Below are 25,886 nucleotides of genomic sequence, written 5' to 3' on the forward strand. Positions count from 1 at the left end.
AGAGAAAAACAGGTACTCTCTGTTCAAAGTGAGCCAGGTGCAATCACTTCATGGTTGTCAGTAAGAAAGCAGATAATTTAGCTACTCCAAATATCTTGAGGTAAACAATGCTGAACCCGGAGCTGGTATTTTACCCAACACATACATCTTCACAATTATCATACTGGGCTCCTGAATACTGCAGATGCTGGTCCTGAATAAACAGCTTTAAATCTGGCTCAAATAAACAAAAAGTCCCACCAGCCATAAACACATTACAAACTGAGCTACAGTACAGTTATAACCTAACCAACACTGCTGAAAATAATGCAAACAAGGGCATGCTGTCAAACTTTTTAGACATACACTGCATGAGGAAATAGTGTTTGTGTCTGGCATTTGATTGACTGATGCTGGAGATATTTCCACTTATTAATGATTTAGATGTGATTCAGTAAATTCAGAAACAGCATCATGTTCTTGTGTCACATTGCTGGACGGCAGTCTTCCTCATTAATTTGCATCATTTGCAGTAATCACCACAAGGCATCAAGTATGACTTCATATTTGATTTTCTGTTTTAAAATCATGCAGCACGCTGTGTGTTCCTGCTAAGACAAGATGCTTGACCTCCTATTTGCTAATGAGGGCAACAGAAAAACATTCCAATTTCCATTCCATTAAAAAATGAGCAAAGCAGCTGAACATATCAAATGTTTATGAAGTCTCATCATAATAAGGAAAGGCGGCTTTTCCAGTAAAACTAATGCTGGCTACTACACAAGGCTGGCAGGGAGACGCATAGATCAGCCAAAGGTTGCACCACACACAGCTAAACTTGCATCATACTGTCTGTATTGGATTGACAAGGTGAAAGCTATCAGCTGCTCCACATTTTACATGATGGTCATAGTGGCGTCCAAGTGTTTGATTAATAGTGTTTACTTGCACCAAAATCGACAACTCCAGATTCATAATGATACACAATGTACCATGGTATGTATTAATGCAGGGAGCAGTTGCCCCATTAAAAAAAGCGATTTGCCCTCAATAATGCAGTTATCACACTACATTATCAACAGACATAAAAATGTTCAGATCTGAAAATGCAGACAGACATTGGTAGGTCAACTGTACAAGGTTTATGAATATGCAAGTGACCTCTGCTTCAAGGTTTCCAGCTGTCAGAAAGTATAACTGTGTTGAGCTGAAAGCATTGTGCATGCAATGAAGGAGAAGAGAAGAACTGGGTTTTATCACTGTATTTCCAGCAAAATGATTTTGATATGAATGAATTTGATACACTATCATTTAAATCATTATTTCTATGATGAATTGTCTGATCAAGAACAAATGTACCTGGCCTTAGGGGTTCTTCTTTTTAAGCCTTCTGTTTAGTTATGAAATCCTAATCATAAATCATAAAACTGACATTTTTGAGAGATTTTACAGTACAGCACATTCTTGCCTTAAAAAATCCCTCTCATGAAATCTATGGATCCAAATTAGGAGAGGTTTAACCAACACACAACTGGGGACTAAAAGGTTTAAACTCTTAATCTGGTTTAGACATGTGCATGTCTACTGCCACCGCAGCTGACTCACCCTTGGGAGTCCTCTGTCTGTTATACAGAAAGCCTCCTCAGACAAAGTCAGACTAATCTGCAAATTATTCAGGTTTGGGAGGAATAGTCTATTTTATTAATGAGTATATCCCAAAACTGTTTTGATAATGCAACTGTGCACATGAATGATCCATCTGCTATATTATGATTTTAAAGAGCCAAATGTAAGAAGAGGTATTTTATGGTTTGACAGCATTGTGGTTAAAGTCTGGTTAGGTTTTTGCACAAAAAACATTTGGTTAGAATTGGGGGAAAATCATGGTTTGTGTTAAAATGATGACTTGAAACGTGGTTTATACTCTCTTTAAGTTACACAACCTTTGTTGTCATGGCAACAGTGAACACCATGACTATAGTTTTTTCTTTCTTTTTTTTAAGCGCACAGACTTGCGGTTGGAAGTAAGGGAACAGCTGGTCTCCTGCAGCAAAGCTCACCTTTTGCCATCTGATCAAGCCACCTTAAACGTCATCTTAACTGCGTAACTTCCCTGGGTCATAATAACTACAGCAGATAGACGGTGTCAACGTAACTATAAGTTGTTTTTGCTGGCCTTCATTTTAGATGTATACTGTCATTTTTCTTGTGAGGACGGGCTGTCTATACAACATACAATATTTAGTCAAGACAACTTTTGGTGGCGTTAAAAGAACTATTAGTATTTGTTGATTTAACCTAAAAACCATATTTTGAAGTTAAAACAACAGGTTACATTTTACAGTGTGGACATGATGAGAGACACCAGAGCTGATCTCCTGAAGAAAACCAGAGGTCCTCTTAACAAGTGCCGTGAGATCATTCATAATGATGATTATGTGATTATAGCACAGCTCAGAATGTGTCCTTTCCAACTATACACATACTGAGACAGTGTATTGTAAAACTATCAGGCCTTGGCAACATGTAGTATCACTGTCAAGACAAAAACTTGAGCAATACATTCAATTTTCTACTTAAATATTCTTATTTTCATGTAAAATATTGGTTAACTAAAACAGCTTACCTAGTGTTAAGAAGGTTGTGGAGACCAGGCATAGCTTAATCATGCCTCTCATATGGGAAACTGTAATTGCACAGGGTGAAAGCCAAGTTTGCAATTTAGTGTAAAACACAAACTTCCCATGAAAACAACAGCCAATTACACTTACAAAAAAACTAATGTGTATAAATAGCCAAACAGAGAGCAGGGGATAATTATGTGTGTTAAATAAATAAATACAGTAAGGATGAAGAAACTAGCCATGGAAGCCACTTTAAATTGTTCTTAAACAAGCCGAGAGGTCCAATAACACTGACTCAACAGACAAAAGGACAATTTCCGCGATTAATGCCACAGCTTTTTCCCAGATGCTGCTAAACCTTTTTTTTTTTTGCACATTTCCTTTGTACTTTTCTGTACTTTGCAGAAAACGTTCAGTCCCTTAAACAGTCATGAAAACAGGCATGTGAAACAAACGCTTTACTTTACGCCTTACTCCTCCACAGAAGTCTGATCTTCTGATTTTCAAAAAGACCCTAATTTGCTGATGTCAAGTCGTTACCGCAAATTAAAAGCTCATTGAGCAGGCAAACATGCCAGTGTGGGTCCTGCCAACTCATCTGTTCACTCTGACAACCGGTATCCATCATTCATCCACGTGATTTACAACCACACGTCTTAAACAGTAAAGTGTGAGATACACCATAATCTTCTACATCATTTGATCTGTACTTGTCGGCCACATGCAACAGATCACACACTAAACACTAACATTCTAATGTAATTATATTTCCTTGTGCTTACACAGTTCAACTCTGGCCATAAACAAAACAACTTTGGTCCATTTTAGGATGATAACCACACCCACAGACAATATATTTTTATATACAAATGAATGCTGCTGCGACACTGCAGACAATAAACATTTAAAGCTGGGGTGGGGGACTTTTGTGTCCCCCTTCTGGCAGTGAGTTTAATTACACATCATAAGCTCCTCTATAGCCTACTCTGTCGCTACTGTTGCAAAAGTAAAATGCGTGCATAAATTGTTTTGAGCATCACACGACCCCCACAAAATGACTCGTTTCACTATCAGAATTTGATTTATTTGGTCCGATAGCATTTGGAAAGTCTAAAAGAGTTGCATATTGAAATGATTTAATCCATGCAGAGGCTAATCAGAAGTTAGCTTCTCGGCTGGTGGAAGTCTCTAGTGTGCATGCTCTACCCATAGAGCTACTGGCCAGAACAGCACCACCAACCCACCAAAAACTCTATACTGAATATACTGAGAGATTTATCTGGTGGTGATAGGCTCAATCAGCATTATGTGAACTCCCTTGGCAGGGGCTTGAATGTAACAGACATTCATTTATATGTAAAAGTTCTGCACTGCACTGTTTAAGTCATTAATTTCTCATCATGGATTTGCACTTCATTGACTGAATGAATGAATGTATGGGTTCTGCGAAGGTTGCAGGATGAAATAAATGAAATCCTTAAACACCTAATAAGGGCCAGCCATCTGTGCACTTACTGAGAAACGATGGTGGATTATTCCTTTGCTAAAATCAATAACCTATCAATGAGCTACTGGTGGTAGATGCTAGCTCCTGAGGAATAAGAATAAGAGCTGCAGGGACATTTGATTCAGGAGGTGACGTAATATTAGCAACAGTTGAGATATATTCTCTCCAAACAACAGGACTGTGTCCCGGGGGAGGGAGTGACCCGCGTGGCAGGTACCCTTAGGCCTTCCTGCTTTACTTCAGCTGTCAAGAGCGAGTCATCAGCTCCATCAATCAAGTAGAGTGATGGGTGCACTGCATTACCAAATGTTTCAGAGTAGTACTAAATGAGCAGCGGAGGCTGAGAGAGCACTGCACAAGTCATTTAATCTAGTGTTTAGTGCTGATAATATATTTTTCTTTACACAAATGAAGGAAAACTGCCAGTGGAGCAAGAAGATAATTTCATTTCTTCCCCAGACAGAAATCAACATGCCTCAAGAAGTTTGTTGATATAAGTGGCATTATCTTCAGACCCTAATTTGTCTCCATACACAATAATGGCTCTTGTTTTAGAAAATAAAACATTAATCCTGACTATGAGGCAAAAAAACTTGTAAGGGTCAACATGTTTCTGGTAGTGAGAAACAGAAATAAGGATGGTTTGAAGTTGCTGAGTGACAGTTTGTTTGACAGTCGTGAGCCTCATGTGTCTGAAGGTTAGTGTCTTCATTGGGGACCCCAACAGTCACTCACACTAATGAAAATAAAGCTTGCAAGCCGGCGGCCCCAAGGATGGATTTTCTTCAACTGCTTCCAAATTAAAACAGCTGCTGATGTTTCCACCATGTGGTGGCAAGAAATGCATCTACTGTACAGGCTAGACACGTTTGGAGGAGCCTCTTGGGAGATCCGGTGTGGTTTTGGAACCTCTTAACATCTCATCAGGTAAATGTTGTAAGACCCTTAGCAGCTGGAGTTCACAGTCAGGACAACACATGCTCACCACAGGCTGAAACGGATAGCCTCGAGGCCTTCACAGCCACACTTAAGTAATCATGAATCAGACCTCCGTCTAATTCCATAATGCTCCATCAGTCAATCTTTCTCTTTTGCCAGCCTTGCTCTTTTCTCTTTTCTCGCTTCAGTCGCTTTGTTCTGCATACCCTCAATCTCTCTCAGATTAGAAATGTATTTTTCTTGAGAGCCTATTTAAGAAGCCTCATTATTCCGTCAGAGCAGCTGACAGCGCTTCTCTCCAGTTCCTCAAACCTCAGGGGCTGGTAAAGGAAAAACAGTTGCGCACACTTTCTCCCAATCCAAACTTCCTTCTCGGATCAAAAATAAACTCCAGCCAATTGTGTGTATCCATCTCCTGCTGAAGAGGAAGACCTCACTTGGAAGAATAGCTAGAGGGGAAAGTCACACATGCGTAGGTCAAAGATGAGGAGAAACACCATGGCCACAGATACTGAGGGTCAGTGCTCAGCCAAAATAAACCACTGAAATCAACCCTGTAAACCATCATGATTCCATCAATCTGTCACTGGCGTGATTTTATTCATGATGACGGAGAGAGGGAGAGCCAGCTAGAGAGAAAGAGAGCGAACGAGAGAGTTGGCTCTGTATGTGAAATACAATACAACACAAGCTGTTCTCCATCTGGAGAGATGTCAGACTCGTCTGCCTCACCAAGACATGACAAGCTACATTAGAACTAGTCCATTCACACCTGAGCTGATTGGATTTGATAATTCCATAAACATATCTCCAAACACAAAAATAGAAGTCCCAAAACATTGACACGAAAAATAAAATCTCTTATTTGAAACTGCTCCGAATATGGAACAGGTGTAGCTGGTGAGGAAAAGCGAAGGTATACAAAAATAAACAGTAGCAAAACGGCAGTACCCACAGTAGTAAGTTAACCTACATATATATCTGGTTTCATTCTTTTATATCCCACACAACCATTTAGTGAAAAGCCCCCTAAGGCTGAGATTACAGCTCTGGATTGGATTCAACTCTTGCCCTCTCTCAGTGTAACTATTCGATGAAAGGCTTGGCGAGGGTCACATCCAAGCCTGTTTTTTTTTTTTTTTAAACTTACTTAAATGAAACTATATGAGAACGTGGGCCAGACTGGTCGTCTGGTTGTAAATAACCTGTGGTGTCCCAGAGGGTGGCATACTGCAAGCTGTTGTGCTTTGCACGCATTGCGCAGAGCACTAAAACCACGCACTGGGTTCCCAGGGCTGAACAGTATCAATTAGAGGCAGCTTGTGAAAAGATGTGCTTCCTCCATTGCTGTGGTCTGGTCAGAGGTAGGAAGTGAGGGATGAGAGGGAGGAGGAGGCAACTCCTACATGTGGGACTGTTTGGGTCCAAAAGAATTCAGCCTTCAATTTGCTCTGTCAGCTTGTTTGTGAGTCCACAAATAAAGAGAAGCGCGTTACAATACACACCTGACCGGTCTCTCCCAATCTCTTCTCTCTCTCTCTAAAGGGTACAATATTGTTCCCTTTCTATAGATATATGCTCTTAAGTCGAACTCTGGGACTTTAGAGAACACACAGAATAAGAATAAATGCCACAGGGGACACATGTTCTCTTGTGTCCCAATGTTACAGGCCCCAGGGGAGCAGCAGGTTACCCACAGTGGCTAAATTAGCCATACCACAGATCCTTCTGTGCTGAATCTGACTCACTTACCACACTTAAGAAACACCAGATACTGTAATCATATCTGAAAACCACTTAAACCACAAGAATAACACAGTCAGTAAAAACCCAACACAAAGGAATTAACCTAAACCAGACAACAGAGAAAAGTTCTCAATAACGATAATTTCAAATTAACTAAAAAATTCTGCTCAATCACTTGTCTTCACTGGCAGCCTGTTTCTTCATTGGTCTTGCCCAGTTGCTCAAGGCAACAGAATTAAGACTACAGTCAGCCTTTTAATTTGGTCTGCTTACCACTGTACTATGTTTAAAAATATCCTCAGTGTTTCTCAGTGGGGGACCTTCTACACCCGTGAATGTGTTTTGCTGCTGCAACAATTTCATCAGTTTTATGAAGACAATTAATAAACAGGGAACAGCAATGCACACAAGACAGCACTATCAACAGCTAAATGAAAATGAAAGAGGAACAGCAACTTCCAACTATGAGAGGCAAAGCCTGACTGATAAACAGAACAGTAACACGCAAAAATGGAAATAGTTACACCAACAGGAACATTAATTCTTCAATTGTAAACAACTAACATGGCAACCATTCTGACAGCCTTGCCAAAAATAGCTGATGGCTGGTTTCCAGGCTGGCAACCAGCTTTAGAACTTGTCAAGCCGCATTTCCTCAAAAACGCTGACTGCCACATCATTTTTCCAGTCAAACACCCATGCCACCCAACAAGTTGAGCTGCCATATTCATAACACAATTCAGGTTTTGTTAACTCACTAACTGTCAATGCTCTGCTCTCCTTCTTCGGTCTCACCACTTTGAAACGCAAACCAGAGCATGCAACCTTAATGAGTTCACCCAATTGGTTCTGACAGGTCTGGTCCACAAAGCTGCAGCAGTTTTCTGCTCTGTTCAAACAGTGAACACTGAGGTCTTGCTTCTTTGTCCTACATAAACAACAGGCCACCACAACCAGGATTTAATTCCCCTCTATTTGGGGACAAATGGCCTCCTTCATTGGGTCCAGGGAGAACAGAGGAACCACACAACCCCTTGGTCTTACAATGGACAAAGGCATCACCCCTGAACCGGCCAACTTGTGTCATAACCTTATCGAAACGGGCCAGTGGTCCTTGTCAGGGAATAAGGCCACCGAGAAGGAGAGGCTCAGTGAAGAGGGGTAGCCTTCTCCTCTCCCTTGGTGAAAAGGGCAAACTATAGCATCCTTGTTGGTTATGGGGGACAGGGGAGTTTTTGTTTCTAATGGCTCAGGGTTCTCTGCTTACACGTCGTGCCCCCTCTCATCCACAGTCCTGTTAATCCCATTAATATGAAGAGGGCCAAGAGCCTGAGAGTGGCCACGGCTTAAGAACCATCAGCCAGCATTAGCCCTCGAAATCCAAACCCTTGTCTAGACCCATTAACAACTTAGCCCAGCAGAGTCAAATCATTTGAGACCGATGTCTAATGATGGGAACATAACCTATACCTTTATAAACCTAACCTTTGCCGGCTCATACACGCCTTAAAAACATAGTCAGGAATGCACAGAGCTGGCATGTCACATGCATCATATTATTTGATTATAAATCCCACTAATCTCATTTTGCTGGTCAAAAAGTGCATTTTATAAATCATTTTGACTCAGTGTATTTCTTGGCAGCTCCGATGCCTTTCTCACATTATTGAGTAGCTGTTTTGAACGTCTGCCATGCAATACTGACCATGTGAAGGATTTGCTTGTTGGATAATTCAGTCCGGTGTTGCACATTATTCCCATTTAAGGCGATTATTATCGCTGTGTGCGTGTGTCTGTGTGGAGGATACTGTACGTGTGTGTGGCTATAACCACATGATGTATTAAGGGAGATTATCTGTTGGCTTTTAATTAAATAGCCAGGCAAGGAGACTGTGAATACCCAAAGAGGACTAAGGTTAACGTCTTGTGCCGTGCAGCAAACAAAGTCTCTAATGCCTCAATCCAACACCAGGCAGCTAACCCGACATCTACATATGGCCCATTTCTCATCCCACTACATACCAGTCGGGTGATTACAAAGCATCAGAGCCTGATTAATGCAGCTTTGAAGCAGCTTGCTCTGGCCTGGCTGGAGCACAGCGAGGGCTTTCAAGAAACGGTGGGTATGGTGGCTGCTAATGAGCAATCCCACAGTAAGGCCACTGGCCTGGTGTCCGACAGCAGCATATCACAAACGACAGTCAGCTGAAGCAGACAATCACAGGAGTGATTCAGCTCCTTACAACCTGCCAGGCATATCCAGTAATCAAAGGGAGTCCACAACGTATAATCAGCTCCACATCGAGCTATCACAGGTATTTAAGACTGATGTATGTATCATGTTTCAAAAGAGGCTAGACAGCATCTGGGTCTAGAGGCTACCGGCGGTGTCAAGTGGCACTGCAGGAGCACGTTCCATTTGTGTAAAACGTCATTCAGGATTACTTAAAGCTTGGACGAGTGATTTGCGTGTGAACAGCAGGTTGTAGAGCTAATGGTTAAAACAAGTTATCCCATTCGTTGGCTTGGTGGCTGGAAAATGAAATGTCAAAATGTTATTAGAGAAAAAGATATACAGGACTTTTCTGAGCCTGGAGCAAACATCAATATCTGAAAGTGTTAAAAAAAAATGGTGGCAAAATTATATAAACACTTGGTCTCTTTCTTGTGAATAGTATTCCAAGTGCTTTGTGCTGTGAGGAATATGATTCTCCAATAATACCTCCTCCCTTGTTATTTATTATTATGTTAAAAAAGAAGTATTTATTTAGTTGAAAGTCATACAAAGTGTTGCAAGTAAACCAAAAAAAAAAAAAATATATATATATATATTTCCCCTTTTTTGTGGGAAATAATATTTTTACATCCTCTTTCACTTGCAAGAGCAGTGAGAGCTCACCAGAGGTCACACCCACTAATATGCAGATGACCCAATGGAAGCTGCCTTTGTATTCTGGGCCACACAGGAGTCTGCAGGGCTAATTTAACTGTTTTGACAGTCTCTGGGAAACCTTACAACCCAGACTGGAAAGGTAGAGAGATGGAAGTCCCCAGTTAGGCAATAGGAATGCAGTGCTTTTCTACAATGTGTGTTTCCACTTTTTTTTTTTTTTTAACATGTTAGGAAGTGCACACATAAAACACTTTCTCAAGTTAAATCTGGATTGCACATTCTCCAAATATGCAGGTATTCAATTTTTTCCTATCTCCTACCACAGGGAATGCAACACAAAGGCCAACATTTTCAATGAACTTCAGGAGGAGAAATTCAATAACCAAGATACAATATAATGAAGTCTTATTCTAAGTCTTATGACAGTCAGGGAGAAAAAGAAGCATCATATCTAGTCAGCTGTTTCCTATTGACCTAAATATGAACTCCCTCTATCCAAGTATCCGATGCTTCAAGTAACTCTGTAGGGTTTTGTGGGTAAGGGAAGCAACTCACAAACATATTAGAACCCCTCATTAACGATATTTTTAGAAACAAATGCATTTCTGCCAGGCTGGCTTATCTTGCAATTGTGGCAAGGGTGAAAATAACAATTTTCTACCCTCAACAGCTATCTGTTGGAAAATGAGAGCTTAGGAATGATGGCGATCCAATCTATCTGTGGTTAGACATTGAGCTGATCTTTCCAGGCTGGCGTAGCTCAAGTAAAGATGGTCACAGCGGCGGGCATTATCTACAAGGAGAATCATCCATTTCTGTGAAATGACCAGATGGCAGGAGATTGTTTCTGGAATATTGAGCAACTTGGGAGAGAAGCGAGAAAGCAAATCAGAATGACAATGTTCGGTTTGTTTCAGGGGCACACGTAGCAGTTACTGTGCCTGGAATGTTATAAGTCTCAAGTTGGCACCCAGTAATTGTTTATAATCTGTAAAATGCTCTCAAATCTCTAACACCCCTTTCAGCTTATCTGAGAAAATCTATTAGAGAAAGTGTGAGGCCTACAAGGTTAGGCAGGATGCCTCCCACATCTCCTTCCTCTCCTGCCAACAGACTGTACTCCCCAGTGGTTTGAGGGAGGAAATACAGGAACATCAAAGCTTCCTCATCTATAGATAACAGATATACTTCCCATAAAATAATCACTAGTACAACGGTCATCAGTATGTGTCACTGTTTGTTTGTCTTTTTAATTTAACATTTATTTGAGAAAAAAAAAAGATAATATGGCTGTGCTCTAGTCATGAGGCCATTTTCACTGAATCTATTACGCACTGTCTATGTCATCAGAGACTTTGATGTCTCCATCCTGGCAACTGCTAGCAAACACATCCTCGATTTGAATCCACTTCAAACCTTCTCCTTCAAACTGCAGAAGAGAGAAAAACCCTAAACTGCTCACCAAACGGGACCATCTGGAGGCAGCCGTTGGATGATGAGGCTGGAGGCCTGAAAGGCTTTGGGGGGTAGTTGGAGGGAAGGCAGACATAGAAAGAGAGAAAAAGAGAGAGAGAAAGAGACAGGGGAGCAGCTATGTCTACCAAACCATGCCGTGAGTCCCTCTCTGCAGGCAGGACATTAATTACAGGGCACAGGCAGAGAAAGCCTGACTGGGAAAAAGTGGAGATACCCAGACTGCTGGGTTGCCGCCCTTGGGCCCTCAACATAACCGCAACGCTAACCAGCCCATCCTACAGTATAGGGCACGAGAGCAGTGTTCCAGATCACTGCAATGACACAGAGTTGAGTAAGAGGCACCCATGAGTGTAGACAGCAGCATGGACTAGTCCACGTCAGGCCAGATAGGCCAACGCAGGCTGGTCTGCACCTCACAAAGACCACACAGAGCCTTGACATTGGTAACACAAACTACATGAAGGCTTGTAAAGCTTACACACTCAGGAAAAAAGTGCACAGTGCAGACAACTGTCATTGTTATATTTGTTGAGATTATAACAGTAATGAGTACTCAGCTTACTTTTCTTTGCAATAGGAGGCAAACCGAATCAAGACTAACAAAGGATGCTGCCCACAATACATGATCAAAATAGAATTCAATTAAGCAAAAATAAAAAATAAATACACAGAAAACACATAAAAAAATAAATAAATGAAGATTCAATTTGGGTTTTTTTCCATCAGTGGGTTGGTACCATCATTAAAAAACATGAGTCACTGCCCAAAGCACTGTGTGGCTTATTTGCCATCCTGGAGTCGAAGCTCCCATCAAACTGCATCAGCATGAATTGTTGGGTTCTGCCTCTATCCCGACATTTCTAATAATGCTTTCGGGGCATGGAGCAGCGCCTTTTCTAAACTGTCTGAGCATTATAAATCATCGCCCATGCCCGGGGAGGCTGCGTCCTTCAGCGTGACCCGCAACCTTCACACATCCTCACGCAGTCGAAAGCTTTACGACATCGCACGAGGGCAGAGAAATGAGGTGGGTGCAGTTCATCACATCCATCAGCTCCTGACGGGGGAACGATAATCCATAAAACCAGTGTGCGTGGGTTGAGCACTCTCAGCTGAAATATGCCTTGAAAACAGGTCGATGTTTGGCTGCCTTTCTGACTTCACAACTGGTGTATTTTACCTTGGTTAACCTGTGACACAACTTCTTTTCAATTCCTACAATATCAGAAGTGTTCGTGCCCAACATACAAGTGCCCGCCTACAATCAAGCGAATAATGAAATAACGCCTTCACCAAGTTTTGCTGTTATATTGCTGTGCATGCAGGCTTGCAGCAAGTCACACAATATTGCACCACTATTTCTCCCCTGACATTTATCTGGGCTCTCCCTTTCCTTCCCTCCATCCTAACTGTAGATTATAACAGCAAAGATATGAACGGCATGACATACGGTTTCCATTTTCCAGTGCAGGTGTCAAAGCCATGTATGTGCTAATGATGAGTGTGTCCAAGGGAGTGAGAGGAAAAGCTCCACAGGGCAATTTGGCACTAAGGAGCAGGCCACTCTTCCAGCCTGTCATTTTTATCGAGGGAGGGGCAGTGACTGACTGCAGGGTCCAAAAACTGCTATGCATGAGATTTTTTTTTTCAGCTTGGAGGATAACATTATGTAAACTGTTTTTTTGGCGACTTTGGTTATCATGTATGGAATCTGTTAAGTTTGCTCAAATTTAAGTGTAACCAGTGAACCCAGCTTTGATAGGAAATATCTGATTAAGAACATGCAGTGCCCTTTTCTTTGAAAAGAATATATAGGAAGAGAGCAACAACTTGTTTTGTATTCCAGCGACATACAGAGACTACTATCCAATCCATTGCAAATCCTCAGGTGTCTTTCATGCCAGTCCTTTAACCCCTAGGCATTTTATACACACACACATCTACACACACGACACAATCTTAAATCTTAACTTTTAATCACTAGCTGAGTTAAGCCAATGCACTGTTTTCCCAGCCAAGAGCACAAGTGAAGCCCTATCCGTCTTCTCACAGAAGAAAATCAATGTTGCACTGTGACAAATCATCCATATTTAATACCTTTGTGACTATTTGTCATTAACTTTCATTGGAAGGCAGAGAGTTTTTTTTTTTAAATACGCACTAAATAAAACATCAACTTTATGTGTTTATTTTGTATACAAGAGGCTTTACATTGTGTAATATTGGTGTCCTCTAATGTCTTGAAGAAATAGACAAACCTATGAAAAACATAGCCAGAGAGATCCATTTAATTACTGCCAGATTCACAGTCAAAATAAATCTTGTCTACAGGCTGCAACCTCACAGTTTGATTTATCATCATTCACACATTCACTATTTTCCATGATGAAGCTTCTTTACCATCACCGAGTCACATCAGCTTTGTCTCTCCTCAAATACACCATTAGCGAGTTAGATCATTGTGTGTGTGTGTGTGTGTGTGTGTGTGTCACCAGGACTGTTTCACTTAACAAAATTATATATCTCTGTCGCTCCCACCCTTCCTCTATCTCTCTCCCCCAGTGGAGCCTGAGGGGACAGGAGACGGCTGCTAATTGCATGCCTGAACCATACACATGGTGTTCAAAACAGATAACGCCGGATGACAGACAGCCTGCAATGAAAAACATGTCAGTAGATGCAAAATGTCAGAAAAATCTTTTTAAATCTCTTGGCTGGGATTGGAGAACTCTGCCACTCATCTGTTTCATAACAAGGGCTAACTTGGTCCAAAACTCATATGGTAATAAATAACATTATTGTTAACATCTCTTCACAGAGTAATCAGGGTTTGGCCTTCTGTCTTGCATTAAAACTTGGAAGCTCCAGCAGCCACACAGCAGCTGCCTACAGCGGCGGCAGTAGCCTCTCACCTCTTCCACCGTGCCGCCACTCCCTGACAGGTTTATGGACATAGAACACCATCTTTTTTGCACTGGAGTGCCTGAATAATCTGACCTGAGCGCGTAGTGCAAAGGCAAAGCAACTGCACCACATGAAAAGAATCAGACTTCCAGTGAAAAAGGCCTCAGGGAATGTGTTATGCAGGAAGTGTTATATATGCACAGCAGTAAGCGGAGTTGTAAAGGAAATACACCACCAGCTTATGTGGAGGGGGTTAATTTATTGTTTGTTCACTAAGTTGTATCCTCTGGCTGTGTTTTAATAGTCACACAACACCTGTCATAAATACACAGACTGTCACTACAAAAGGATTATAAACAGCACCAACACCATATTCCACCCCGAGAAGGTGCATTCATGTGTCCTACTATCTATAAAAATTAGAACATTATAAAATAAACTTGCAGAGCCTATAACATGATAGGAAGATGATATACTGATGGCAAGAAAACCATGATGCCTCTGACCTACATCATAGTATGGATGGTGAATAAATATGCCTGAGGCACTGACAACCGTTCAGCCATCAAATATCAAAAGGCCAGCTATGAGTAATGCATTAGCCAGCATTACAGCGGTTGAACCAATGCTCGCTTTCTCAAACTGACGCTTCCCGGTGAAGGGTGACAAGTTGGAGACCTATTTTTAAAGTAAGTTAATAATAAAATACTTTGATCAAAGTTTCAGTAGGCTGCACATTTGGACGAATATGGTCAGGGACATCTGCTTGTGGAGTGAGAAGACATATTTCTTCTCTGGAGATCAATTATTTTCCTCAGTACAACTCATGTCTTGGAGTATCTCCACACTCTGGAGGCTGCAACACTTTGCACCGAGGCATCCAAGCACACCACTGATGTGAATGTCAAACCTATGGAAAGTAATTGTAATCCTACAGAGGTGTTTGTCCACTACAGGGATGCTGCAGGAATGAAATGGTAATTGCATTTGGAAATTTGAAAATATCGATCCATAAAGTGAGTACGGAGCACTGATTTGGAAGTTATAGAAGCACTGTAGCTAATACAAATGTTGAAACAGTACGGCCTTTCGATCACTCAACAGCCTTTCAAAGCACAATAATGTATTGATGAATTGATACTAGCCTTCAGGCAAGCTGCTTGTTCTGTTAATGAGAATGCTCCACTGCTGGAGCAATGAAATACTGCTCACTCAGAGTTATGCCAACATGATGAATGAAGCCCATCATAATGTCTGTGCTGTTGTGCAGAAGTGAGAAGGTGCAGGTGATGAGACGCAGTGGAGACAGTGGCGTTAGTAACACACATTTGAGTGTCATTCATTCATCCAAGTACCTGTCATCGTAGCAGAAATCGGCGCCCAGAGTGTTGACATACAGGACCAGAGCCACGGCGCTGCACAGCAACTCTGCAAACATCTCTCTGTCTCGCACACACGCAGGGAAATAATAGTAATAATATTTTTTTTAAAGAAAAAAATAAAATAAAATAAACAGACAAAAACGAGGAGAAAGATGCAAAGCGAGACAGAGACAAGGCAGCGATTCCAGATCTCTATTCCCTCTCAGTCCCCGTCTTTGTCAGGATGTTTCTGCGAAAACAAGTCCATATTCTTCCCCCCATCATCCTCGCTGAAGTGCACAGAGCGGATAATCCATAGGCGGCTGTCTTTCTAACCCATGTTGGGTCTGAGCTGCAGAGCGTTTTATCCTGCTGGGAGTTACACAGAGAAAAAAAAACAAAACACGAGCAGCGTTGAGTGAATGTGTGACAGCGTGCTGCACGCCTTCAGAGGAGGATCAGCGCTCTGACGCTCAGCGGCCGCTGCTGGATCAACGTCGTGATAGTGCCGACGTCAAGTTAACCGTAATCACGCACCTAACTTCCGGGTACACTTTCAAAACAAAGTGTTGTGACCGGCGCATATTGTAGACAGAGTAAACATGCAGACAAATAACATGTAATTAGTTTCTTCCTACTTTACTTATAAAACTATGAAAATCGTTTATTTGTCGGTCTGTAACCATCTACTCTCACATCAAACAGAATGTGCAAAAACATAAAGGCCTATACATTTTAAAGTGTTCTGTAACCGCTACTATGAGCTAAACTGAATTATTTGGTGCACTTTTCCTTTATTTTCCTTTATTTTATTTACTTTCTGAATAATTTTGGGCTTTATTTTGGAGAAAAACTTTCCAAACTTCCGGTTCCAGTCTCTTTATCTCTGGCTGTTTGACGCAAACGCATGTGGTTAGGAGATCTTCAGCGCATGCGCACTGCCCTTGGTCCAGAGATGGAGATTAATCACACTACATGTAACGGTCACTTCACAGTACCAGCAGTCCATAATATGGAGGTGGTCCTCACAATGAAGTTATTCAGGTGGGTCCTGTGGATTGCCCAAAGCTGTATAATCATTTTCACCAGCTGGCTTTTTCATTCTTTAAGGGTTAACTTCATAGTGAATGCAATATACTTCGGTCTGTGTCACGTATAGACACATAGTATAAACTGAATTGTGTGTCTTGTTTCTTAATTAAGAAACATGATCATTAAAGAAAACCCTCAGGCTATATAAAGTGCAGCGGCACAGCTGAAAAATCACCCATTGTGTTCTGAATTATTTTAGTAAATCCCACAACTTTTACCATAATGCTGATCTGGCTTCAATAAACTCCAAACAAATGATCACAGCTGCAGAAGACAGCAGCTACAGAAGGAACATTGTGTGTATTTGCTTTGGCTTCTGTACATTGAAAAGAAGAAGAAGAAGAAGAAGAAGAAGAAGAAGAAGAAAAAGGTCGAAAATTCACAGTTGCTTATTTAAAGCTACTTTATAGTCTGATTTTAGTGGAAAGTATAGTTTTGTGATCCAAAAGTGAGTGGACTTTTGTCAGGCTAGTGAGGGTTTTTTTTTTATTTTTTATTTTTTTTTAAATATATATATTTTTAATCACAGCACAAACCACTTTGATTAAAAAATGATGCTTTCTGGTGGAATTATGAAAGGAGAAATATTTTCCTTTAATTAATATGAAGAGTAGATGACATGTTCATCACACTGGTCCCTGAGAATCTCTCCAGGCTCTCTATTGATTTAAATCTGACTAGGTTAAATACAGTAGTTGGCCCCACAGTGGCCAGTAGAGGGCTCACAATGCATGATGTCTGCGGAGACTATACAAGACACACATTTCTAAATGCATTGTCCTTAAATAAATATAATGTTGTTCCAATTATAATCACCGGTCCCCTTGTGCCAATATGACTCTGATTCAATAAAATAACAACAAAATTAGTTCTCTTTTTCATGATTGGTAACTTAAATGTCTGCTTATTATTGCATGTTCCTAGATTTGATCGTGTATCATCAATTTTCATTTCCATAATCTACTTAAAATCAAGTTCTTATTGATGATTGTTCAAATGTTCTTGGACCACTTTCCATGGAGGATATTTCTCAATATAAAGACGTAAGAGACCAGCGGAAAAGAAAGGAGGGAAAAAAAAGAATAATTGTAAAAGTGCTCCACAGACAAAGCAAGTGGCCTGGCCCTCTGCATATTGATTCAGAGTTGTTTCAATAGACAGACCCCATCTGTCGGGGCAGACATCAATGTAGCCTTTCACAGGACAGCAGCAGGACACTATGATGTAACACATTTCAGGAATTAATTAGAGTGATCAGAGCAACAGGCGCAATGTGTTTTCTTCCAGTCCACTATTCATGAGGACTGATTCAATTTCCAACCATAAGAAATCCAGCCCTGTTTCATCAGGCTCAAGACATGTTCATGTTTAATGTCACTGTTCTTTTAGAACGATCCAATTTTGTTATAATTTTATGACACACTAATCAAATGATTTGTTTGTTGCTGAATATGTTTACATTTTTCTGCAGTTTCATGCATGTGTAACTGCTGTATTTCTGCTCTGTGCTTTAAATACAAATGTGAAATATTTGCACCTCACTTGATTATTTTCATTTGATGCTACTTTATACTCCCACATATACAATAATAAGTTTACTGAAATCATTAATCATCTAGCCAATCCACTGAAAATTAATCAGCAAATATTTTGATGAATCATTAGAGTAATTTTTCAAGCAAATATTACGTAGTTCTCAGTTATCACCATGTGCTGTTTTTTTGTTTAGTATGATTAATAATTAATGCATGAATCAAGGAAGATTAATTTATCATGAACATGAAGAAACAGTAATGGAAACCATCGTTAGTTGCTGCCATAGACCTTACACAAATTATTACTTAAAACAAATGTGATGAGTTTATAAATGATGATACATTGTTATAGATAAAACCACCACCCACTCATGCTGCTCATATTTTAATGCATTTGCAATAATAATCCACTAATTTACATAATGCTGTTCTTTGTAAAGAGGATCCCCATTAGCTTCCACTCATTCACTAGTCTTCCTGGGGTCTGTTAATACACAATTGGTTATTAATATTCATGTAGGACTAGATCTGTAAATTAACAGTTATTAAAACCAAATATATATAGCTTGGGGTAGATACAATAAAACAAAAATTAAAGAATTTGCAACATGGTCAGTTTAAAACAAGATTGAAACTGTCACATAACACAAAAAAAGACAGATGATATGTTTACATCACACCACATTAATTCATATCTGCTATAATAGTATAACACTGACTGAGGCCATTCTGCTGCATCATGAGTACTTTTTATTATTATTTTTTTTTTACATTTGGCAGATAATACTACTATGCTTTTACTTGGGTAAGCTGTTGAAGTAAAACATCTTTCACAGCTAACCCCTGAATCCTTGTGTGAATCTATAATAAAGTGACAGTTCAATAAAGCTAATTTCTGTGGTGTTTTATGGAGATTAGTAACTTGAAGTGAAAGGAATTAAGCATAATGGATTAAGAAAATCAATTTTATATGACTTAGCTTTTCTATAGCAGTGCAGTTAAATAATGTATTAAGTAAAATATAATTTATCATAAAACGTTTTTGCATGGGAACTTCCACACTGTATATGTTCTCAGCTCTGCACACAAAGTGCCCACCAAAGTGAAAACATGTGTATGTACATATGTGTATCGAGTGTTTTGCCTGCATGTGACAGAGGAAGACCTCCCTGAATGTCTTTGGATCCTGGACAGTCTGCAGGAATTACAGGGACACTGCTCTGGCTGTTAGATAATTACATGTTCAGACCAACGTCTGAGGGCAAAATCACTTCTGCATGGAAAAAATGAAGAAGAAACGTGAGTGTGGTAAAACAGAAAGTGATGCTTAATGCAGGCTCTCTTACATATGGGTTTGCACAAAGCCAAGGGGCTTATTCTACTTTGTGGGACTTTTAAAGGGAAAATCGATAAATATCAACAGCCTGTGATAATTGATAACAACCAGAAATGCACACAGGTAGTGTATTGTGAAAGGAACTGATGAAAACTTAAATAGTGTCACCACTTCTCTTCCCTTTCCTCTCCATCTTCTTTATCTGAGCCCCTCAGTCTGTGCTCCAAAAGAGACAAGTAGCCATCAGGAAAAACATAAAATCATTAGTATGAATATTCATCTCGACACAGCTTACTCAGCAGTAAACTATAACCAATAAATTACTTTTCATTCCAGAGTTGATGGTGCAGTCGGAGAGAACACAGTGCTGATGGACAGGTTGAGTGAAGGTGTAAGAAACATGCGTTCGTCAAACAAGAACCAGAGGCATTTCATTAATATAATTTGTCTTCTCCTTTTCATTAGGGAGTTAGTTTATATATCCGTGTGGTAGGTCCATTAACTGTTATGGAATTGGAAGAGCAGAAAGTCTGATGGACCTTCTGCAATGTGTTGTATGGAGCATTGGTATCATTCGAGAGACAGGTCTTGGGAGATTCAAACTGGTTTTGTGATGTTAAGAGACTTTATTGAACATCATTCTTTCAAATACACACGGAGATAACTGCCTGTGCACACATATACACACACACACAGACTTCCTATCTCCCCCATATCTCAGTGTGTGATGGTGCGTGGAGAACAACATTTCCAATTTAAAAAGCAATTAAATTCTGAGCAGAGAAGTGAGCAGAGAATCCACAGTATTATCAAAGCGCCTGACTGTAGCTTGCTATTATCTTCAACATGGACCTGCCTAAATCAGGGATACATAACCCAAGGTTATCTCATTGCCTCTTTCAAAATAGCTGCACTTCTTCCCCCCCCCCCCCTTTAAGTAACCACCATCATCTTAGGAGTCTATCAGCATACTGTGTGTTAGACTCCCGCTTTGAACCCTGATGCCCCCTGCAGCAGCAGCTCAAGTCTAACCAGGGAGGGAAAGTCTTGATCTTTGGCAAGGAATGGAGTGCTGTCTTTTCTCTTTTAAGTCATAGTACTGAGGCAGATTCTTGTTATTTGCCAGGTAAAATTAAAGCAAGCTGGAGTGTGTAAGGGATGGATAACTTAGATGTTTACCTTCCTTTTCCCACATATCAAAAGCCTCTTCGACTTATAACTTGAGTAGGAGAGAGTTCAGCACATATTTGCACTATAAACCACTGATATATACCGCAGATCTCAAAAATATCAGTGTAGTGACTTTTAAAAGACAGCAAGAGGAGAGAGGAGAGACAAAAATTAAGGGAAACAATGCCTGCAAGAACAGAAAGTCAACATTGCATTGATGAAATGAACAGTTTCCACAGTGTATTTCACCACGTATGAATGAAAACTGTTATATTAAATGTCCACTTTCATTTTTGTTATCATTAGCCATGGCTTTTCTGTAACTTTCAATTCTTTTTGATTAGGCACCAAATTCCCCACATGATGAAAATGCCAACACAGCAGCAGACTGCCATAAATAAAAACAATAGATCCTAAAGTAAAGTTAAGCCGGGGCCCAGCATAGCCAAGAACCCCCATCTGTTTATGCTATACAGACATAGGCATTGTCAGAGGAATGCTGTGGCTTTTTACAGAATACCATTTTTTCCTGTTAACTCAACCCAAGGAAAGGGGATAACTGCAAATGATCAGGAGATCACTGTGGCGATGGTGGCCCACTGCCCGCAAGTGTATGGATAACTCTGCCAGCCCATGAGTGTCCCGCCAGCCGCACGCCTGTGTCCTTTTCAGCATGGTGGCAGGCACAAGAGCACTCATCTACATAACAAAATTACCCAGAGCAAGGTCTTTCCATGGATGAATCAACATCTCCGCTTCAGAGACAATCACTGAAACCTCTGGTATTCCTAACCTTTGCCTCCATAACCCACCGCTGGTAACTGGCAGGTTCCTAAGTCCAGTGCGCACTCCAAATTCATATCACATCCTTAACCCGTAAACTTTTAAAAGCTACAAAAATGCCACCCCTTGGACAGCGAGTGGTCTTTAGCTGTAAGCATTTCCATAGAGCACATTGTCCTTCAGATATTGGATGCAGCCAGACATGATGATTTTCTTGGAAGCAGATTTGAAGACATTCTAGTAAATCCTTTACTCTAACCCTCAACAAATAGTCAATAAAAATGTGCCCTGTGGTCTATAAATAAGTGAAATAAAACACAGATTGTTAAAACATAAGAAAGGAATATTTAGAGTTATCCCCAAACGCAAGCAGTTGATGATTATCTGCAAAAACAACAAACTACAACACTTTTGATCTGTACTATAACCCTTTTAAATGATTATTTTAATGAGACCCAGTGGAGTGCTTAAGTGTAGCTAGCGAATGTCTTAACTAAACCCTATGAATATGGTCAATGAGGGGATGTTTACAGTCGCTTTAATGAACACGCAGCTCCCTGAACCTGTCCCAGCAACCTGAGCAGGCTGTGAATCCCAGGGCCGTAATGTAATGTTGTGTGTATGTATGTGTGAGCGTGTGTGTGTTGGACATTTTGCACATGCACAGTGTGTACAGAGCGTCTGTTTATAAGAGTGTGTGTTTATACATCAGTCGTTTTTTGATGTGTAACATTTGGTCGTCAGCCCGAGCGCCTCTGATGAGAACCGCAGCTGATCTGGGCTTAATGTGTTCAGCAGACGATTCAAGAGCGGAGCCCGGTCGAGGGATCCTTCAGACGTCAGTTTAGGTCTCCTCTGCTTGCTCCTCCAGCTCTTCACCCCGACTCCTTTGGTAAGCGCATGCCAGAGGAAGGCTAACTACAGTACGGATAAAAGTCTTGCTGATGTTAAGAAATTGTATATTTTTTAATGTCATGTCGTGAGACAGACTTAGACAGAATTACACGGCCACTAGTCATGAGTCTCTTGGCTCTGCTGCAGTTTGGCAGATGTCTGAATGAGCAGTATTCTCTGCAGATGACATTGAGGAAGGAAATGAGGAAACATGTTCATGAATATCCCAATCACTAAAAATACCACTAAGGAAAAAAAAACTACATACAACATCTCAATTTGCTTTGGTGCTCTTTTCTGCCATGAAAAATTGTCACGATTGGAATTTTTGCAAGAGCTTGAAAGCTCATTGTTGGCGTTGGAATTAACCGCTTCAAAACAACCTACCCTTACTTGCTATTTCTGAAGCTCTCAGCAGTATTTTAATGGCATACTTCAGCGGATGGATTTGTTCAGTTGTCATGGAGATGGCTTGCTTATCATGTAACGAAAACAGGTGGACAGCTGGAGTAAAGTCAAGGAGGCCATCTACATTTAATGCCAGAGGCTATACATAAACAGAGACAAGGTCAGCTCCCCTGCTGGACCTGCCTCGATTCACAACCACCTGTAATCACTTGATCCAAACCAAATTCCAGGTCACATGATAACAAATGAAACCATCTCCTTGACAACTGAACAATTTGAATCAGCTATGAGATGTGGCTGCAAGCTTCACAAACAGCAAGTACACAGACCCTTTGTTGAGAATTTAATGCATGTGGGTGTTTTCATTTATTTCATTAAGTGTACGTGTACCATAGGTGTGCAGGGCCTTTACTGCAGCTATAATCACTATTTTTAAATAAAAATGAATCACAATGACTGTGTAATGTAAAAGCTGTTGCTCGTAGTGAGGAACCTGCACCTTAGCAGTTACTTGTTAAAATCAAATAAGACCAATAACTCCCATTCTTTTAACTTGTAAGTCATCAAGAGGCTTGGAGGAACAGTGGCACAGCCTGGTACCAACCCACAGAACATCCCTTAATCTCTTTGTGAACAACAGTGAGGTCCTGTTAAACTTGCAAATGAGTTTATATTAGCTCAGAATAGCCAAAGATCAAACTGTAAAGACTGTATAACAAAAGCTTTTGCAAGCAAGAACTTTTAGGGAAAATCGGTTAATTGAATTGCATGAATTACTGGAAGACATTCCTGGAAAAGGAGGTTTTATTGTCTGTCAGATGCCAATTATCAGTCAAATCAATTTTATCAAGATGTTCCTCTAAATGTCATTAGCATAGAGAACCAGCTCAGACTGCAGGCTTTGCACATAAAATCAAAATCAAATGTGAAGCCCACAGAGTGGTTTCATGGTGTGCCTTGCATCAGCGGTAACCACTCCGTCAGTGCACTCCTACACCGTAAACATGCTGTTTGATTTATAGTGGAGCGAGCGCATAGTGGAGAGGAACTAGTCACTGAATGCTAATGTGCCAAAGTTAAGGCTTGCATGCAAATTTCTACCCCCTCTTGCCTTTGCCAACACACTTCTCGCATTATTTCTCCTTCTATCCCCCTCTCTCTATTTTTCTTTTGTGCCCACTCTCCTGCCCTTGCTGTCGCTCTTGCCTACTACTGTTCCCTACTTCTCGGGACACAACGTACTGCAGACAACTCACTGGGCCGCACACACTCATGCTTTCTATGTGGTGGAATAGTTTCGGTGGTGAAGACAAAACGCAAGCTACGAAATACAAGTGGCTCCAATGTTTTCCTTTGTTCTTCTACTGGTTTTCTTTTCCTCTTGAATCCAATAGCATTCAGAGCCAAAAATCCACATGGCGCTTTATTGTTTAAGTGGAGCCACACATCAAAATATCTGACTTGACTGATATGGAGGAGACTTTGTAAACCCCTGTTTGGGGGCTTAAAGAAGTGCTCTTAGGCTGTAATTTGTCCAATAATGTGGTTGAGGTGATTATGTGTTATTATACATCAGAGAAACCAACATCTTTTACACTGGGAATTATGTCATTACATGTTTGAAAGAACAGAGACGAGTGTCATCAGGGACATGTTCAAAGATCTGTTTTTTTCCCCAACTGAGCATTTAATAAGTTTCATGTGTCAGAGGTGTAATTGTAGGGTCTGTTGACATACTGTAATAATTGTGGCTTTTTCGGTCAATCAATATTATCTATGTAATGCACCGTCCTGGGTTGGTCCTGATTGAACAAGACAGACAACAAAAAGACAAGTGAATAAAGTAAAAAGCATTGTTTATTAGACAAATGATATTGATGATTAAGGGCCTTGGTGCTTAGCTTTTGTAATCGTGGGCCATCAGTCCTGAGCAGCAGCAAGATAAATCCCCCCATGGAGTCTAGACACTGTTGGTGTTGGTGGCTGATGGCTTCTGCTGAGTCTGATAAGGCCGATGACATTGATGAGGCGATGCACAGATGAATCTTCGAAGACTGATGGAAGAGAGAAGAGGAAAAAGACACATTTAAAAAGACAGCTGCAATATGATAGGCTGACAATAAGGGTGTGTAACAGTGCAATTGGTTAGATGTGACCAACTAATGTCTTAATTGACACCCTGGGGAATGACAGCAAGGAAATGATGAGTCAGCATGCATGAGGGATGGGAATGATAAAAGGTTTGAGAAATAAAACTACAGACCTGAGCATGGAAAGCATGGATCTTCCTGACTGAACTTTTGCTAAAGCTCCATTTCTATTTGTTCTTTAAAAGTCAAAGAACAAACTGACTGGAAATGAAACTGTGATATATAAAGGACGTGTCAGCGTGATCTTCCTGGAACTGGCTCCATCACAGCAGCCTTGCGCCATGGCATACTTTGCAGCATACACAAACAACAGCAGAGTAAAGAAAATGTAACCTTCGCCACTTGACAGACTGAAAATAAAATCAAGCCTGTCAATCTTGATACACTGTACCCAAAATTCAGTGTGACATATATAAACGGGCCTTTGCATTTATTTAAGAAGATGTCTTCAAAGTAAAACAATCTAATCCTATCTGACGTATCCACAGCGGTCCGCTGCACTTTTTCTAAAACAAGCTGAGGACAACAGCACATGGGATCACAGTGCAGTCATGTTTGCCAGCTCACGCAATGCAAGACGAAGAGATGACAGACACTAAACAAAGGCTGAGTGCTCAAAATACCACAACACCACAACCAACCTCTACATATTTTCCGTGAAATGTAATGAAAATGGATTTAAATGTTGCATATACACAAGATCGTCTGCCAGCCCCAATGTACATGGGCTCAGACTGTGAGACGATTTGATGTGACAGGCAAGTTAAAAAATGAATGAATGTACTTTTGTGTTTTTTTTGTTTTGTTTTTTTCAAGAGGACTATGAATTTGTTTTTCAATTCAGTGCTGTGCTATTTTGGCACATCACAGAGCTCTGAATAAATGCCTCATCTGGCCATTTCCACCATCATAACTTTTGGTTTTCATTTAAATAAAAAAGGGAGGGTGTACAGAAGATGCTGTTTGCCACTGCTGCCATTATTTCCTAAGCTGACAAGCAGTCCATCTCAAGCCCAATGTTTAAAAATGAAAATCAGCTTCATATGTGCCCCAGGGGCAGATATTAAACTAGTTTAGCCTACTTCTAGC

General features: G+C 40.6%; 1 protein-coding gene across 1 annotated transcript in view; it reads right to left on the reverse strand.

Annotated features, from left to right (window-relative positions):
* tmtc2b (transmembrane O-mannosyltransferase targeting cadherins 2b) overlaps positions 1–15,506 on the reverse strand; it is a 91,412-nt gene extending 75,906 nt beyond the window's left edge. The window contains exon 1 of the mRNA XM_062421238.1: positions 15,424–15,506. Coding sequence (XP_062277222.1) covers positions 15,424–15,506 — 83 coding nt within the window. The remainder of the gene's footprint in view (positions 1–15,423) is intronic.
* Between the last annotated feature and the right edge of the window lie 10,380 nt (positions 15,507–25,886).

This window comes from Scomber scombrus, chromosome 6 (assembly GCF_963691925.1).
Source record: "Scomber scombrus chromosome 6, fScoSco1.1, whole genome shotgun sequence".
Lineage (NCBI taxonomy): Eukaryota > Metazoa > Chordata > Actinopteri > Scombriformes > Scombridae > Scomber > Scomber scombrus.